At 42.2% G+C, this 11,887-nt stretch overlaps 1 protein-coding gene across 2 annotated transcripts in view; it reads left to right on the forward strand.

Moving 5' to 3' along the window:
* Positions 1–11,887, forward strand: part of fbf1 (Fas binding factor 1) — a 13,963-nt gene continuing 2,076 nt past the window's right edge. The window contains exons 1-31 of one of the 2 annotated variants that reach the window (XM_085156688.1): positions 1–847; positions 1,004–1,034; positions 2,012–2,056; positions 2,152–2,197; positions 2,307–2,349; positions 2,448–2,498; positions 2,580–2,721; positions 2,852–2,932; positions 3,065–3,112; positions 4,364–4,489; positions 4,585–4,714; positions 4,912–5,072; positions 5,177–5,258; positions 5,345–5,788; positions 5,881–5,946; positions 6,037–6,107; positions 6,377–6,682; positions 6,804–6,853; positions 7,347–7,394; positions 7,489–7,617; positions 7,726–7,826; positions 7,937–8,143; positions 8,453–8,560; positions 8,705–8,844; positions 8,965–9,083; positions 9,756–9,878; positions 9,977–10,153; positions 10,232–10,408; positions 10,505–10,642; positions 10,713–10,812; positions 10,899–11,014. In XM_085156688.1, coding sequence (XP_085012814.1) covers positions 845–847; positions 1,004–1,034; positions 2,012–2,056; positions 2,152–2,197; positions 2,307–2,349; positions 2,448–2,498; positions 2,580–2,721; positions 2,852–2,932; positions 3,065–3,112; positions 4,364–4,489; positions 4,585–4,714; positions 4,912–5,072; positions 5,177–5,258; positions 5,345–5,788; positions 5,881–5,946; positions 6,037–6,107; positions 6,377–6,682; positions 6,804–6,853; positions 7,347–7,394; positions 7,489–7,617; positions 7,726–7,826; positions 7,937–8,143; positions 8,453–8,560; positions 8,705–8,844; positions 8,965–9,083; positions 9,756–9,878; positions 9,977–10,153; positions 10,232–10,408; positions 10,505–10,642; positions 10,713–10,812; positions 10,899–11,014 — 3,609 coding nt within the window. In that variant the 5' untranslated portion in view covers positions 1–844. The remainder of the gene's footprint in view (positions 848–1,003; positions 1,035–2,011; positions 2,057–2,151; positions 2,198–2,306; positions 2,350–2,447; positions 2,499–2,579; positions 2,722–2,851; positions 2,933–3,064; positions 3,113–4,363; positions 4,490–4,584; positions 4,715–4,911; positions 5,073–5,176; positions 5,259–5,344; positions 5,789–5,880; positions 5,947–6,036; positions 6,108–6,376; positions 6,683–6,803; positions 6,854–7,346; positions 7,395–7,488; positions 7,618–7,725; positions 7,827–7,936; positions 8,144–8,452; positions 8,561–8,704; positions 8,845–8,964; positions 9,084–9,755; positions 9,879–9,976; positions 10,154–10,231; positions 10,409–10,504; positions 10,643–10,712; positions 10,813–10,898; positions 11,015–11,887) is intronic. The other variant, XM_085156689.1, reaches the window with a different exon arrangement.

Here is an 11,887-nt window from a genome sequence, read left to right on the forward strand (position 1 = left end):
GTTTAGTCCTAATAGCTGCTGTAATAGTAGCAGTAGTAGTAAACTGATTTTAAAATATTACTCAGCTCTGATTTGCCTTGAGTCATTTTCTAAGCTTTGATGCCACCTGCTGGTAAACCACTTTGGCAGACCTCACTAAGCAGGCCCAAGCACTGGTTAAAAATACCAGCTCATGTTCAAAACGACTAACTTCAGTGTTTTTAGACAGCACAAATCAAAAACCTTTTTTCAAACGCCTTTCCCCGAAGGCTTCCTTGAAACTACTCTACCCATAATGCACTTCAAACAGTAAACAGGAAACGTATGTTTTGCCGGTCGGCACGATTGTGGCACCCGCTACTCCAGCCCAAACACCGAAGCTGGTGGTTTACTGCTTATTTTTGTATGTAGCTACATTTAATGCTAATCACAAGCCTAGCGCTGGAACACTAGTTAGCTTTTGTTTGCAGTGTGGCTAAGGTGCAACCCTCTGTGAAAATGTGTTGTGTGGGGGCGCTGTGATTTGTTTTTGTTTTTTTTACCGTTAGTCTGCTGGCCAACTTTAAGATGCTAAACGCTAAACACAACGAGCTGTATGAATACGTGACTATTTAAACCACAGTAATTAAGACGAAAGGCTCCAGTCGTGCTATGTTCTTGACAAATGCTAGCTAGAGTAGCTGAGCGGTTGCCAATGGAGACAGGAGGCGCTTATGTGTGTTCATTTTATGCTGCTCTTAAACCCAGAGCCGCTAACAGTGACGATGAAATGATAAATAAATAAAAAACGGATTCTGCTCGGTTCTGTTGCACTGTTAGCTTGATGACTACTCTTACACTGTAAACCCACCAGAACAGATTGAACATGGTAAGTCAAACTGTGCTCTCCCTCGACATTTTTTTTGTATTTATTCATTGACGATGTCACGGGGTTTCATTATCTTTGAGGATCATTTCATTATCATTCACTTTTTTTCATGATTATCTGCTAAATTAATAAACTTATTTTCACTGCTATTTTCAGGCTACAAAGCCGAAGGGGAAAGCCTCGAAAAGTAAGTTAAAGTTGTGCTATTTGAATCCTACAAACTTTCCTTCTTTTTTTAAATAAACTTTCAGGAGTATCAAAAATAAGGCCTGGGGCCCAGAATCAATTCGACAAAAACTTCTAAACGGTCTTGTACCAAGTAGTGATTTCCGATGTTTCTGTGTATTTGTTTTAATGTGTAATGTGTTTGCTTATATTGAGTGTAGCTAACATGATTTATTAAGGGGTTATGTATATAAAATAAATAAAAACACAGTGTCTTTATATAACTATTATTTTGTATTTGTTGCAATTTCTGCTCCTTTCTTGGCCAGATTACTCTTTAAAAGGACACTTTTAATGTCAGTGAGACTTAGCTGGATAAATAAAGGCTTCTATATAAGTAAGTTTGCCCAAAACTGATTGCAGCTTCTACCTTGTGACAGGAATGTTGTTTGTGGCTCCAAACGACTTGATAGCAATCATGAAAAATATGTTTGACAGACAACAAGTCATTTACAAGAGTTTAAAAAGGATGAATCTCATTTGACCCACTGGGTGGCTTTGAACAATCTAAAGCACGGCATTAAATTAGACTTTTAACAGATTTACAGCTTGATAAAGAGCTCTCCCATGGCCATTCATACTACACCAAAGTAATTAAGTAATATATAGACAATTAAATGGCAGAAAAGTTAAACTTTTGTACAGTGACAGTTAGGGGAGTTTCACTGGTCTGGTCCACTTTATATTAAAGTATGTTGTATCTGGCACACAATTACATCTTTGTCCCTCGTGATTGTACCACAGCAAAACATTGACTGTAAAATGATGAAAGCCTATTTCTACATTAAAATATAACCCAGTGTGTCTCCGTCCTCCTGATCCAAAATCATTGGATCAGGAGATGTCGTACCACGACAAATACAGATATAGGCAGCAGCAGTAGTATGCCTCCCCTGCACCATGCTGAAATTGACTGTATACCTCTGTTGCTTTTCTAAGGTTCATTCAGGGATGATTTGCTTGACAGCTTGCTTGATGATGACAGTAAGTGAGCGCAGTTGTGCAGTTTTATCAGAATTAGTGTTTATCTTTATGTTAAAGTGTGTCATAATATTTTCTTGCAATAATTTGCCAACTAGAGCAGCCAGTAAAAACAAAAGCATCACGCGATGGACCTATGTATAGGTAAGTTAGAAGGAAGATTTGTGAATTGCAATGTGCCAGCTGTAAATTATTATTCCTCTTCATGTTCTGTTTTCTTTTCCTGCTCATCTGCTACTGATTATATCTTCAGCACGCTAGCACAGGAGATAAAAATGGATGGTGCGGACACTGAGGTATGTAGGATAATATGCAAACTGGGTCATATTCACCCCGTTTTTTTTTTTTTTCCTTTTGTGTTTATTTTGTCTTTTTATATTTTCTTTTGTTCAAGGACTCGGATGTGTCAGCGGCTGATCCCAGCGACATACTCAAGAGCATGAAGGTGGGTCATTAATTAAAGGTTGCAGCGGCAGAGATAAAATTCACACTGCACGTTTCACTTTTACTCTCTGTTCTCGTGCAGGACATGGACGACATGGACGCTGACCTCTTTGCATCAAAGAAGAAGCCCAGTTCGGCTCCCGCGCAAACAAAGCCACTTGTTAGCGAAGGACCAAAGAAAGACTCTGCTGTGCTCAAGAGCAATGCAAAACCAGAGGGAGCAGGTAATTCAGTGCAGTGTGTTGTCGCATAAATTACTTTCTCATTATTAGCTCCACATTATTACCAGCTTTGAAGTTTTACATTAATAGCAGCGATCAGAAAAAGGCTTTTGTCTGCCTTTGCTTCCCTCAGATGAACCCACCAAAGAGGGGAAGAAGCCGAACTCTGCACCTTTATCCTCAGCGCGGAGTTATAAGAAGTTCACCTTCTCTGGTAAGCGAGTCTCCCCCCTCCCTGTCGTGACATCCGCTTCCTTGACTGAGCTTTGTATAAATGAACACGGTGCAGATGTGTTGTTGACTTACAGCTTTGCTTTGTTTCTCTCAAAATGTTGCTTTAACTCAGACAGCGGTGGTGAGGATGAAGGTGTTGCACAGACTTCTTACGCTAAAGGTACATTACTGTGGTTGATACGTGTTTAGTCCTGTACTCGCAGTTAAGTCACATCAGTGGGTGCTTGTGGGTAGTATTTAACAGTGGAGGTGTACACTGTAAAATGTTTGCTATTCCAAATCGAATCAACAAATCTGGAAGTATACGGAAGGAATTAGATTTGCATTTTTAGATACGCTGACACCCAAGAACAATGATCCAACTAGCAGATAGAATTCCCCTTCAGCTATTCCAATATTATATCTATACATGTAAAGGGGCAAGTATAAATAATAATTTGAAATTGTGCCTATTGATAAAGCTCATATATCCAAACTTAATGTCACAAGTTCATCTGCACTCTTCAATTCTCTCTGCCAGTGAAGTTTGTGGTGTCGTCAGAAGTAAAATGTTGTTTTTGACGGTGACTATGAACTAAAGCATAGAACATATTACAATTAAAGAGATTTTGCTCAACAATGTTCAAAAACTTTGAGTGAGCATTCGTCAGAGATTGTTGACAGACATGCAAAACACCTAAAACAACAGATTTCTGCAAAGAAAAAACTAGATTCTGTTTGATCTAGCTTGTGTACACTTACGTTTTTGACAACAGACTATTTATATTTGTATTTTGTTCAATAAATGGTAGATGGACATGATCAGAAATATTACTCAGGTTGACTGTGAGTTCGTGTGAACTGTAGCCTCAATTTCCTGTTCTTAGCTGACCGAAATCGCATCCAGTATTGTCTTCTGCTGTAGCCCATGTGCTTCAAGGTTTGACAGATTCACTCAGAGATGCTTTCTGCAAAACTGGGTTTTTCAAGTTATTTGAGTTAGTGTTGCCTTCTTATCCGCTCAAAGTAATCCGTGTGCTCTCATCTGATCTCTAGCATTAACTACTCTAGATTCAAAGTCACTTAAATCAGCTTTCTTTCCCATTCGGATACAAAGTTTGAACTTCAGCAGGCCATCTTGACAACATCTGCCCACCTCAATGCACTGCCATGTGATTGGCTGATTAAATATGTGTGTTAATGAGCAATTGAAAAGTGTGCCTAACAAAGTGGCCACTAAGTGTATGTTTCACAACTGGGAAATGTGTCACTTAATGAATCCAGTTCAACAAAGTACAGTTTCAAGTTATTGTATTGGTATAGCAGATAAAAAATAATAATAATAAAGTAAGTATTTAAGTGTTTTATTACCCTTTTACACTCTGGGGCCCAAATCCATTATTCATGATATAAAGACTCTTATTTTTTGCAGATCTAGACGACCCCCTGGATGATTTGCTTCCAGGTGACTCAAAGCCTGACTTGAAATCTAGCTTCTCCAAACCTGAAAAATCTGTGGCGTCTCCTTCAGCATCTCCCATTCTAAAGAATGAAACGAGTAAGCCTTAAACTTACCAGGATCCTTTAGTTTTCTTTCTTTTTTTAAATAATCGCCAAATGCTGAATGCTTGTGTTTTATTCTTTGTTGATCAGCTAAGGCAACAAAGAAAGGCGAGCTCACGTTTGAGGATGATAAGGATGACCTAATGGATGCACTCGGATTTGACAGCAATAAAAACAATCCCAAGAAAAAAGAGACACCGCTGTGGTCTCCCAAGGAAAGGTAACAACTTTTTTTTTTCCCCTCTCACTCTCATTGTTGTCCTTATTTATAGCACTCAAATGATGAATAATTACTGTGGTATTGCTTTGGGCTGCAGCTAAAAACATAACCAAACTCTGACTTTACAAACTAGCCTCAGTCTGGTTTGTTTAGCCTAGCTGCTTTTGTGCGTCACCTCTGTTCTCTGTTGCTCTCAGAGCCGACGCCCCTCAGAGACCTCGTACCAGAATTGATGAGATTCTGGAGAGTTTCACGTCACCGCGTCTGGAGCGACCACCAACGGGCGAGAGGAAGGACGAGCTTCAGTCTCAAGAAAACAGGACAGGAACGCAACAGGAGAAGACGTCTGCTGGGAAAGGTGATAGAGCACCATAGTTTTGTCCTTAACTTGGCTGTAATTAAATACTATTTTAAAACAATGAAGTAGCTAATCGTTTTCCCAACTATCGGAGCATCGTTTAGATGATGACCTCACATTTGGATCCTATCAGCCCACACTGGGATCCACTTCTGAAGGGCGTCAGTCTCGTAGACAGTCTGTCAGGTGTGCACAGGTTTTGTTATTTACAGTTTGCTTCATGCCTACAGCTTTCAGCAGGACAGAAGTAATCTTTTTTTTCTCACGACCAGATTTTCTACTGAGGACATGAGTGTATCTACGCCAGAAAAGAAGCCAAAGCCCACCACTCCCACATCTTCTCGACAATGCAACTCAGCCGACTGGCTGGGCCTCAAGACAGAAGATGAGCCCGTCTATCTAGAGGAGGGCGTCAATAAGACAAAGAATCCAGCAGAGGCTTCAAAGAGCCCCTCGTCTCCTTTACTGGAGAGAAAGCCCTCATTCACTGGTAGCCATTCCACATCTGTTGCAAAAACGCCAGAAGTGAGCTCAGCCCCAGCTGACAATACCATTAAACAGGCCAATCCTGAGGTTTCTAAGACCCAGAGGAAAGAAGGGGATGATGAGGATGACTGGTTAGCTGGGGCACTGAGCAGGAGGAAGGCTCTGTCCGCGTTAAACACAGAGGCAAAACCATCCAAGCAGGAAGAGTCTTTCACTGACTTCAGTGTTAGGTACGGTGCAATTTGAAGACAATAAGAGAAATGCTACAGAGACAGAAAGAGCATGTTCTCAGTAATGATTGATAACCTGATCTCATTTTTAGTAAACAAGTAACGTCACAAACTCCCAAAAGCAGAGAAGACACGCTTCCTTCAATCAAAGAAACGAGGTAAGGGGTTTGTTGTGTAAGTCCATTAAATCCATGTTAATGTTTTGGCCCTTTTTAAAAAAAAAAAAATGTTTCTTATATTTTATGTAGTGACACTTTTCCCGGACGCCTCGGTCCTGCTGCTCATTCCACGCCTGTCAGAGAAGAAAGGTCTAATCATGGTAGCTATCCTTCCATCTTATTAAAGTCACTGATTCAGATTGCCAGCAAATTTGCCCAATTTGCACATTTACAGCAGAAACCCTTTTGACCACTCCTCTCACACAATCATACTAGTTAATGTTAATCATTAGACTGCTTCCCGTATACTTAAAAAAGCCATCTAATACCTAATCCTACCTTGTATCACATCATTTTAAAATAGAAATAAGTCATGAGCTCATATTTTCTAAACCGTGTCTTCCTTTTCTCATACACTCTCCTTCTGTAGTTAACGAGTATACACCCACAGGCGAGTGTTACCTCCCCTCCACCTTAGCATCATCCCCATCAAACCCACTCCATCCATCAACTCTTAGTTCGCCTTATCATTCAGTTTACTCTGCTAGCGATACTGATCCCTTGTTAGCCTCTGCTGTTAGCATTAGCCAGCCTCAGCTTCAGTCCAAACCCCACCACTTTCCATCCAGTACAAGATCCAAGGTGCTAACAGAGCCCACTCAGGCTTCAAATGAACCCTTGCAACAACTGCCTTTGCCCAGCCCCCTGTCTACTGCACTGCCCGGCACAATGTGGTGTAGGTAATCTCAGGGAAACGACTCAGTTCACTAAAATACCATCAGATTTCTCTCCAGTGCCTTAATATCAGATGTAACGCCTCGGTGTGGTTGTTACTCATGTTTTTTGTTTTCCTGCAGATCCGCAGCAAAATGCAACACTAAACACGTCAGCTGCTTTCCCACAACAGGTACTGTTACCTTCATGCATCAAGGCTGTCATAATTGTAATATATATGTTTTACCTCCACCAAGGAGGTGATGTTTTTGGCACCGCTTCTGTGTGTACTTGTCCTTCTGCCTGTCTGTGAACACGAAAAAATGGAGAAAAAGTCTTATAACTTGTGCAGTGTGTATTGTCAGCATATAGAAAATGCTGAATAAAGATTTAAAATAAGTCACTGTTGACCTTTACGTCATAAGCTCAAATTATTCATGTCAAGTTAATTGCAAATCAATACCTATTATCCATTACCTACTCCTACATAACAAAAGCCTGCAGTTTGTAGAGCAGTAAAAACAAGTGCAAACCTCTTTAAGTACATTTAAAAAGAACGGAGAAAACAAACTGAGCGCAGAGGAACTACAACATCGTTCCCTTTGAAGAAAATACCACCCAAAGACAGGTTTGTAGTCTCTGAGTTTTTCTTGTTGTCGTTTTTAATGCTTTCTTCTTCGGAACAGGCATCATTTTCAGCCGATAGTCTGCAGCAGCTGCTTCTCCAAAACCAGGTAAGGACCTCCTCACTTCCAAAAACCTACTAATGGATGTAATCACCAGATTCATCCTTCAGTTTGTTTTTAATTTGGCTACTCTCTTTTAAAGCTGATGCAGACTCAGTTGCTGGGCCTAGGCGGTGTGGTTGATGCGGGACTCCTGCAGAGACTTAAAGAAAAAGAACAACCTGCAGACTATCAAGCTTTACAGGCCCGCGTCATCCAGTTGGAGGGACAGGTATGTCCTCATGTGGTGACAAGAAGGATGTGAGGTGTGATGGGGAGAGCATTGTTACTGTATTTTTTTTTTTAATTTATCTTTAACGTTTATCGTGTCATCATTCAGGTCAAGACTTTGCAGCTGGAGCGAGACCAAAGCCAAATGATGCTGGAGAGCATGCAGCAGCGGCACAAACAGGATATGGAGCTCCTGGAGAACGCACACAAGTAGTCCATTCCTAGACCGCATCAATTTATCAATTCAGTTTAGCACATGAAACTGTGGAAGTCTTCTACATACACGTGTCTGTAACCCAAGTCTCTCTGTGTATTTTCAGAGCTCGTGTGAAACTGCTCGAGGATTCGGTTGCCCAGCGGGAGACTCAAGCGCGACATGAGTGCGAAGACCTGATCGAACGCCTGGCAACGGTAACGCGAGCGGCTGAGAAGGAACGCTCAGAGCTTCAGGCTCAGTACCAGCGGAAAATGGCCCAGGCCCAGCAGGAAAGAGACTGTGAGGTGGAGAGACTCAAAGACCTTCAGAGGTAAACGTAGGAAAAGCTGTTTTATGGCAGCAGGTTGACTATGAAATGAAAGCAAGAACAAATTTTCTACAGTTAGCGACAAATTTACTGGCTGTGAAGTTGTAGGTTCAAACGACAACACCATAGGAAAGAAAGAAAAGAAAACCAGCCTTCTTTGCTTTATTGAAATTGGTTTGGGTTTTGGGATTTACTCAACTAAATTATCCAGATAACTCGGTGAAATAACTCAATAACTCTCCAAATATTTTGTTTTTTATCGCAAATAGATGACTTTAAGGTTTAGTGTATATTTGTTGCATTGCTGCTCAGAAAATCTATCTTGGAAATGAAGAGAGACTATGAGGATCAGATCCACAGGCTGAAGAGGCTAAAGGAAGAAGAGATCGATGCTGTTACAAGCGCAACATCTCAGACCAGGTAAGAAAATTCCCAAAAAGTCTAACAGTCACACTTTAAATTTTTTTGCTTCTTTTTCTTTTGTGCACGATATCAGCGCCAGTGCTGATACATGTAGCAAGCTTTTCGTGTATAAAAAGTTTTAATTCCACCGCCTTTGTCCAGGTCCGTGGCAGGGGTGATTGAAAGGATGGAGCAGTTCTCCTCACGGCTTGGAGAGCTTTCCTCTCGGGTGGAGAGCACGCACGAACACACCGCTCACGGCCTGGAGCAGGAGGCACGGCACAGAGACGAGCAGCTTCGAAGTATTTTACACACACATGCGCGCGTTTACTTTGTACAAAATGGGTCAAGATGCAGATTGTCCGAGAACACGATAGCTTAACGTCATTCTGTGTGTGTGTGTGTGTGTGTGTACATTTCAGCAATGCAGGGTCATCTGGCCCAGCAGCAGAAAGCCATGGCAGAGGAGAAAGCGTACCTGAAGGACATTATTTCCAGGATGGACACTCAGCTTAAAGAGCAGCAGAGACAGCTTGAGAAGGTGATTATGAGAAATGACACTAACAGAACAAGATCATACACCGGGACCTGCTGCAGTAGTGCATCAACGAAAAATGTCATACTTGAGATTTCCAAACACTCTTTGCATATTAAGAAATATTGCCGAATCATTTTTACCTCACACCAAGAGACAACTAAGTATTTGGAATTTGTAGAAATATGGCCGAGCTTGATGAACCAATAAGACTAAATATGGGCGAACGAACAAAAGCGTGGTTCATGTTTAATTGAAATCATAACAATAGAAGTAGCTGCGCAGACTGAGAAGAACAAAAAAACAGAAGATGGTTGTCCTGCGTCTGCAGAGCCTCACACAGACAGAAAGTATGCACCAGATGTGCTTCCCAACCGCACTGAGCTGATCTCCGAACTGCCAGAAGCCTCACATCTAAAAAAACTGCTTTTAATGCTGAAGAAATAAAGCCCAAAGCTCATTTTGATGTACGATGTTGACAAAAAACATGCAACCACAGTCATAAACAGTGGTCTTCTGTCCTTTGGCAGGTTCTCTAAGATGCTCAGAGCATCCTACTTATTCATTTTTAAACTATACTTTATAAGTGTGAGGAAAACAGCTAAACCCCCCTCCTATAATATAAACTGACCTTCTTCTCATTAAAGACTGAATGCCATTTAATTTTGCATGCTTTAGGAGCGCTGGAAGATGACAGCAGAGCAGGCCAAAGCCGAGTCGACCCAAAGAAGCCTGGAGGAAGAGCGGTGTGTCCTCACCACGCAGATCAGCGTGGAGCGCGAGGAGCTGGAGAGAGCCAAGGTGAGGCCAACGAACATCTTCAGCAGCAACGCAGGTGTTTTGCACCAACTTGGCGCAGCTTGACCTTCACTTGCTTCTTTGGCCTTCTCTGTTTTCAGAGCGCGTTACTGGAGGAGCAGAAGTCAGTGATGCAGCACTGCACGGATGAGAGGAGGAAGCTGGCGGCCGAGTGGGCACTCTTCCACGCCCAGGAGAAGCAGAGGCATGAGAGGGCTGAGCGTGAGGTCAGCAGTCTGTTGGAGAAGAGGGAGGGCTCCATCATAAGTCTGGCACAGGTGAGCTTGAGCTTTAGGTCATCTCTTTAGCCCACACAAGTTGTGAAAAGACACAAAAAATGTAAAAACCTTTTGTAGGAGCAAGCTGACTTGAAGCTTCGCACAGCCGAGCTGAAACAGAAGGAACTTGCTGTGGCACGGGAGCGAGAGGCTCTGGAAGAACTTAGAGAAGAGCTGGACAGAGAGAAAGAAAGACTAAGCAGCACGGCCCTGAGACTCAAAACACGAGCCCAGGAGGTCGAGGCATTCAGCAAGGTAATTTCACACTACACCGATCCCTGTGTGTAGTGTGTTGGACATGTTTTTTGTCCAGTGTGTGTTCATATTTTCCCTACACCGTGTTCTTCACAGCTCGCGGCAGAGAAGTATGAGGAGGGGGAACGAGCGTTGCAGGAGGCAAAACGATTGGAGGCGGAGCACGAGGCGCGACTGAGAAATATTCACACCCAAACAGAGCACCTGAGGCAGCAGGAGCAACGGATTTTAAAGGTATGTGTGTCACTTTATGAAGCACATAAATGAATGAATGTGGTGGTTATCTTAACATTTGTTGTTACAGGAGCAAATACGATTAAGTCACCTGCATAAGGATACAGAGAAGGTGGGGCAAAACCCTCCTCTTACACCTCTACCACAAATTATTGCCCCCGTTTTACCAGGTGAGGCTGAATGTTGGTCTTCTCTACTAGCTTAAAGTAACACATTTTCTGTGATCTCTAATTGGGCTTTGTTACTGTCCCTACAGACTCAGTTTCAGAGCTGCCTGCAACCCTAAATGTTCCTCCTCCAGTTTCATTTACCAGCTCTCAGTCTATGGCACTTCAGGCCAATCTGGCTCTGTGGAGATATACTGCAGAAAAAGTGAGCACATTTTTAGTTGCAAATGTCAAATATCACTAAAACAGAATTGACAAACAGCAGCTCACATACTCTATTTTTCCTTACATGTGAAATTTCTACCCTTATTTGAGCCAACTTTATTTGATCCTAAATTAAGACACAGGTCTGATTGTTTGTGGATGTTTTTGGATGAAATCTATTTCAGTGAAGCCAAACACATCTTCCCACCACCCTGGCTCCAATTCCACATTCACCTCCGTGCAGAAGTAGCAGCCAATGTGCGTGACTGAGTAATTGCCCCAAAACCTGCCCAAAGAAATTGCACATCGTAGACTTCATGGCCTCTGTTTATTTCTGTACAGCAGCGTGCTATACTTACATTTTTAATGTTCCTTGGGGTGGCTGTGGCTCAGCAGGGTAGAGCAGGTTGTCTTTTAATTGGAATGTTGTTGGTTTGATCCCTGACTGCTCCAGGCAGCATGACAAAGTACCCTTGGGGCTCAGGTAGAGTAGAAAACCAGTCCGTTTACCACTCTTTTGAACACAAACGTCTGCTCTGGCCAAACAAAATCAGAATGGGCAGCAACTTTTGGAAGGTTGAAACCAGCCCAATGCTTTCCTTTTTCCATATTTATCAATTTACTGACCTAAAATTAAGAAACTTTCAAAAAACTGGGACTGTTCTGTAAGGAGAGTTCAGCGTATCTCTCCATTATCTGGGTCCCCTTACCCCAACATGTGCAATTGGGATAAATAGTCATGCAAAGCTGGTTATCAACCAAGTTAACCCAGGGTTTCACATGGAAAGAGTGGCATTGAGCATCTGACCAATCACAATTATTGCCAAAGCACGAGCCAAAGTCACCATAGAACCCTGGAATCACCAGGATAGCA

The sequence above is a fragment of the Neolamprologus multifasciatus genome, chromosome 4 (genome assembly GCF_963576455.1).
Source record: "Neolamprologus multifasciatus chromosome 4, fNeoMul1.2, whole genome shotgun sequence".
In the NCBI taxonomy this organism is placed as follows: Eukaryota; Metazoa; Chordata; class Actinopteri; order Cichliformes; family Cichlidae; genus Neolamprologus; species Neolamprologus multifasciatus.